At 37.8% G+C, this 6,299-nt stretch overlaps 1 protein-coding gene across 1 annotated transcript; it reads right to left on the bottom strand.

Annotated features, from left to right (window-relative positions):
* Positions 1-676: 676 nt before the first annotated feature.
* Positions 677-3,074, bottom strand: LOC143559449 (uncharacterized). The gene is made up of 4 exons (XM_077048026.1): positions 3,059-3,074; positions 1,279-1,827; positions 1,065-1,203; positions 677-794 (listed from the first exon to the last, which is right to left on the bottom strand). Exons 1-4 carry the CDS (start codon positions 3,072-3,074, stop codon positions 677-679), a joined length of 822 nt encoding a protein of 273 aa, XP_076904141.1.
* Positions 3,075-6,299: the final 3,225 nt, after the last annotated feature.

The following is a 6,299-nucleotide window of genomic DNA, read 5'->3' as shown; positions in this document are numbered from 1 at the left end:
AAAGCATATCTGGTGTTTCCTTATAAATGTTCTGTTGTGTAATATATGTAGGAAACACAATTTCTTAACTTCCTACAAAATCAGTTTAACAAGTTATTCTAGTAGAAAATAACAACTTAGCAATTCAGTTATAACTATTTAATAGTTTGTTTATTATATACCTCACGCCATTGAAGCTCTCTTTGTAGTTGTAATGCTGCACCTGTTCTTTTATTGAGTACACTTGGAGGCGCCAATTTTCCAGCCAAATGCAAGATATTGTTTTTAGAAGAGTCTGTATATGTTCTGTAATCATTCTTACGCTCCCCAATGTTGTAGATTAGGTTGTAGATTTTCTCTGAACGGTTTATTATTGCTAAATGAATAATGTCATAACCATTTTTATCTGTACTCTCAATAACTTCAGGTGATCTTGACAGAATCTCTTCAACAACTTCATAAGCATTTTGACATGCTGCCTCAAAAATTGGTCGGGTATAACGAGTACCAGGGGAAGGCAATTTGTCTATTTCATTGCATACCTTTGTTAGAACTTTTTTGCCTTTTTGCCATTCCTTCATTTTGTTGTCGATTAGCTTGATGGGTGGAGATGCAAGTCAGGAAGTTATCAGTTAATTAAGATATTTTCCAACTTTTAAAAGACAAATTTGGCAAGGAGTGAATATGCTCCATACTCTTACCTAGTATCTTTGTGCAATTCCACCAGACGAAATAAAGTAGAACGATTGGGAAACACACGATCAGTATGATAAGGTATACAAATGCAAAGGGCCATAGTAGAAGGGAGAATAGTACTGTACAAACACAAACAGAAAACATCATTAAAAATATACCATTCACCTCTACTTCAATCATATACAATTAATTCTATACAACAAAAATACCTAAAGGGCCATCACCCCAGCATGGGAAAAATATAATTCCTACAAAAAAAATTGTCGTAAAGGCAGCTTGTTCTTTAATTGCTTCCCAAATACCACGGAGAGCTATTGAAACAGAAAACCACAATAAATTAATCACCCTTAAAATAGTAAATGAAACCATTCATGAATAATATATAATACAAAAGAAACATACAAGGAGGATATACAAGTGTTTCCCAATAGTCTGGACCAGTCGGAAAGGTTTTAGCTATAGCCATAAGTACATCATCTGTTTTCGAAGCAGAGCTAGGAAACTTTTGCACAAATTCTAATGCTAAACCTACAAGCATAAACAATAAAATGTCACTTTTTGAAGCAATGTGCAAGAATTTTATGTTATATAAAGCGTACTTACTGTATTGTTTTGCAGAAATAGCATTAACAAGAAGTTGGACTTTTAGTTTATCACCAGGGTCTCCTATGCCACTGTCTGCTTTCAACAAATATCCAATGGTATCAAGATGCATCTTTTCATAAGCTTTATGCAATGGTTCTTTACCCTCATTGTCTTTACTTCGTAACAAATTGTTGTTCTTTTTAACCAGGAGTTCTGCTCCATCTTTGTTGCCAACAATGGCAGCAATGTGAAGCGCTGTGCTTCCATCACAGTCTCTCGGTTGAAGTACTTGGTCATCATTTATATATGAAAACAAACTTTTCACGAAATCATTACGACCTATTCTAACCGCAATGTGAAGTATCGTGCTACCATCACTACTGATTTCCTGTGTCGCTAGGCCTTCATCCTCTTTTAGTATAGATTCTACTTCTGACCAGTTCCCCTTTATAGCAGCTGCACGTAACCATTTCTTTTTATCAATGTTTTTATCCTCACCCACTTCAATATCTATTGAATTTGTGCCTTCTTGAATTGTGATTGCTTCTGCAGGCACATCATCTCTGCCTTGTTAGAGCCAAAATGTAAAATCTTCACAATCATCAATTTCAAAAATCACATTTCCCTTATCAGAATTTTTCAAGGGCACAGGCAAATACATCGATTGTTACGGGTTCCTAAATGAAAATTAAAACATGTATGAACGAATCCAGGATTTTAAAAGAAAATTAAATCTAAAGTTTTAATTTTTATTAAAAATCATTGACTAAAACTAATCGAATCAAGAAAATCTAGTACCGGAAGTACAAGAAGGGGAAATAGACACATCAGGGTACCATAAGGGAAAAATTCCACATATTTAAAATTTGCATCGAAGAACTGATAGTAACCAACTATAGAGATTAAAGAATAGATAGCAATCGATCCCAGGGCCTAGTCGTATAACCAACAGTTGGTATATTGTAAAACATCATAATTAAGCTGAAGTCTTTAAAATATTCTTTTATAAAACATGGGGAATAATCTTTGTTTAAATAATCTTTTACATTTTTACTATCATTAACAATTATACAAAACAAAAAAAATGTATCCACAAAGTTTCAACATTGCCTAAGGAGTTAGCATTCTTTCAGCAGTCTATCCTTGCTAATTCTCGTATCATACCCAAAAAAGTACATTTGAAAACGTACGTTAGCTAATGCTGATGAATACGTTATTTGACACCAAAAATATATTTTTACAAATATGTATTTTTGATAGGACTAACTTATCCTTTTATATATTTTTTAATAGGATTTCATTATCACAAATTATTTTCAGTTATTCAATTTTGTTTATCAAATTTGGATCTTTGCTAATCAAATCTTGTATTATCAACTCGTTACGGATCTATTATTTTGTTTATCATTTTCAATTCAGCATATCTTTTAGTAGACGATACAACGATCATAACTACAATTCATTTATGTTTACATTTTTTTCTGTTTGCCTTTTCTTTTATTTGGATCCTGTGAGAAATCTTTATATCACATTTATGCCACTGGACCGTCGTCTAGTTTTATGATGCGTACTAGGTCACCAGGATACTATTATTCGTAGTCACAAACGCAAGTTCTTTGCTAGCACACAACTAGGTCACCAAGATATTGTTTTACATTTTGTGACTACAACTTGGTTCTTTGCTAGCTATATTTATATGTATAACTAGGTCTCCTAGGCAGGTCTTACATCAAATACACCAAATATATAAATGACTCACCATATCATTTTCATAAATAACCAATTTCACCGGTAATACATCTCTGGTCATACATCTAGTACGGCTCGTTGTGTGTTTTTTCTATTTGTGCTTGTGTAACTAGCTACAACCATAGACCGTAGGAACCATGACTATTCCCTGAGATCATGTCCTGGGACGAGGGGTGTAGGTAGGGGTAAAGATAGGGGGCGTACTTTGCGTTTGACTTCTTGGAATGTAGGAACCCTAAATAGTAAGTTGTTAGAGTTGGTAAGTATACTTAAAAGGCGTAGGGTTCAGATAGCATGCCTCCAGGAAACTAGATGGAAAGGACATAAAGGAGCCGAGTGCAATAGATATAAGTTGTGGTATTCGGGATCTGATGGGGCCAAGAATGGGGTGGGCTTTCTAGTTGCTAAGGAACTATACACTAGTGTCGTAGAGGTGATAAGGCATAATATAGAATTATGGTGTTGAGGCTAGTACTAGGGGAAGACGTAGTGGCAGTGGTTTGCGCTTACGCGCCACATGCCGGACTAGGGGACCAGGGAAAAAAAGAATTTTGGGAATGCTTAGATGCGATTGTGGGAGTCATACCGAGGGACGAGAGGATACGCATAGGAGGCGATTTTAATGGACACATTGGTAAGGATAACGATGGCTTTCAAGGCGTTCATGGGGGTTTTGGTTTTGGTAATAAGGATGAGACCGGCACGGATCTTCTAGACTTTGCCCTAGCCCATGACCTTGGTATTATAAACTCGTTCTTTAAGAAGAGAGATTCACATTTGTTCACTTTTAGGAGTGGGGGACTCAATACGCATATCGACTATCTATTAATGAGGCAAGGAGATAGATGTTGGTGGAAAGGCTGCAAGGTTATACCTAGGGAGACAGTCGTGGTGCAACATCAATTGCTGGTGGCAGATATAGGCTTTAGAAATACATTGATAGAGCTGGAGAGGAAATTTAGACCTAGGATTCGATGGGGAAATCTGAAGGACGAAAAGCTTTCGCTTTCAGAGAAAAGCTCGAATCATCGAACTTGGTCCAACTAGATGGGGACTCAAGTCAGATGTGAGAGGATTTGGTGACAAAAATTACTCAAGTGGCGAAGGAGACTCTAGGGGTTACAACAGAAAAAGCTAGTGGGCATAAGGATTCCTGGTGGTGGAATGAGATAGTGCAAGACAAGATAAGGGATAAACAATGGAGCTTTAGGGAGCATATGAGATGCACAAACGAGGAGAAGCGAGTCGGATTGAGGGAGACATACAAAAAGGCCAAGAGAGAGGCGAAAAAGGCTGTGTCAGAAGAAAAAAATGGCCCATAAATGGATTTATGAACGTTTAGAAACAAAGGAGGGGGAAAACGACATGTTTAAGATTGCCAAAGCCAGTGAGCGTAGAAGGAAAGATCTAGGGGTGGTGAATTTTATAAAGGGGGAGGATGGGCGCCTATTGGCAAAGGAGCAGGACATCAAGTTGAGATGGCAAACATACTTCCATAATCTTTACAACAGCGGGAGCGTCACCAACAGCAAAATGAGAACATAACTATACAACAACGGAATAATTGCTACTGTCGACGTATCACATAGGAAGAGGTGAGGAACGCACTTAGGAAGATGGGAAGGGCTACGGCAGTTGGCCTAGACAACATACCGATCGAGGTATGGAAGTGTTTGGGAGAGGAAGGAGTTATGTGGTTAACCACTTTGTTTAATCCTATTTTAAAAACCAAAAAGATGCCAAATCAATGGAGAAGCAGTGTAGTAGTCCCTATTTATAAGAACAAAGGAGACGCCCAATGTTGCGCTAATTACAGAGGAATCAAGCTTCTAAGCCACACGATGAAGCTATGGGAAAGAGTTATTGATGTTAGACTTAGACGAGAAACTCAAGTCAAGATGAACCAATTTGGTTTCATGCTGGGTCGGTCAACTATAGAGGCAATACACATCCTAAGAATGGAAAAATATAGAGATAAAAAGCGTAGCATGCATATGGTGTTTATTGACCTAGAAAAGGCGTACGACAGTGTGCCACGTCGACTCCTTTGGGATTGCTTGGAGAGTAGAGGTGTTCGTGGAAAATATATAAAGATAATTAGGGATATGTATGCCAAGTCTGGAACAAGTGTACGTGCTCCTACAGGGGATACTGAATTCTTTCTAGTAGAGGTAGGCCTTCACCAGGGATCAGCATTGAGCCCGTTCCTTTTTGCAGTAGTCCTAGATGATTTGTCAAAGTTGATTCAGGATACTGTTCCTTGGTGCATGCTTTTCACTGACGATATTGTGTTGATCGCCGAGAGTAAACAAGATCTGAATATGAGATTAGAGGAGTGGCGTTCTGCTCTAGAGAGTAAAGGTTTAAAGATTAGTCGGTCAAAGACGAAGTATCTTTACTGTGACTTTGGTAGGGTAAATGATGAAGACGTCCAAATCAAAATTGAAGGCTAGGAGGTTCCACAGTCAACCAAGTTCAAATACTTGGGATCGTTTGTGCAAAGTGACGGGGCCATAGATAGTGATGTAGCCCATCATGTCCAAGCAGGATGGTGTAAATGGAGAGCTGCCACAAGGGTACTGTGCAACAAGAGATTCCCAATTAAATTAAAGGGAAAGTTCTATAGGGTCGCGATTAGACCTGCGATGCTATACGGAACAGATTGTTGGGCCATCAAGAAGACACGCATGCGTAAGTTGGAGGTAGCGGAGATGAGGATGCTAAGGTGGATGTGTGGACGCACAATGTTAGACCGAATAAGAAACGAGGTTTTTCGGGAAAGGCTAGGGGTGGCTAGTATATCAGATAAGATATGGGAGGGCAGATTGAGATGGTTTGGACATGTAAAAAGGAGACAGACAACGGCCCCCGTTAGATTAGTGGAAAGCATTATTATAGAGGGGATGAGGGGTAGAGGTAGACCCAAATTGACTTGGGATGAGAGGATTAGACATGATTTGCTAGACTTGCACCTCTTTGAGGACATGGTTGAGGATAAGAGTTCCTGGAGACATAGAATTAAGGTTAAAGACCTTTAGAATGAGAGGCTACTACTGCTGCTGCTGCTATTATTATTATTGTGGTTGTTGTTAGTATTATTATCTTTATTACTATTGGAATTATTATTTTCTACTTATTATTATTTACTAAATTCTACCGTTGTGTTTTTAGTTTACCTATAATGAAATGTTGAATTAAACTGACTAATAGTGTTGTAGTTGATTATATATATATATATACACACACACGTGTGTGTGCGTGTATCTATTTACTTTTGAGTTATATATATA

Source organism: Bidens hawaiensis, unplaced genomic scaffold (genome assembly GCF_021521415.1).
Source record: "Bidens hawaiensis isolate Kalapana, Puna unplaced genomic scaffold, B.hawaiensis_p1.1 tig00019919_1, whole genome shotgun sequence".
Lineage (NCBI taxonomy): Eukaryota > Viridiplantae > Streptophyta > Magnoliopsida > Asterales > Asteraceae > Bidens > Bidens hawaiensis.
The sequence above is the reverse complement of the archived record's forward strand: the minus strand, read 5'-3'. Positions and strand labels throughout refer to the sequence as shown.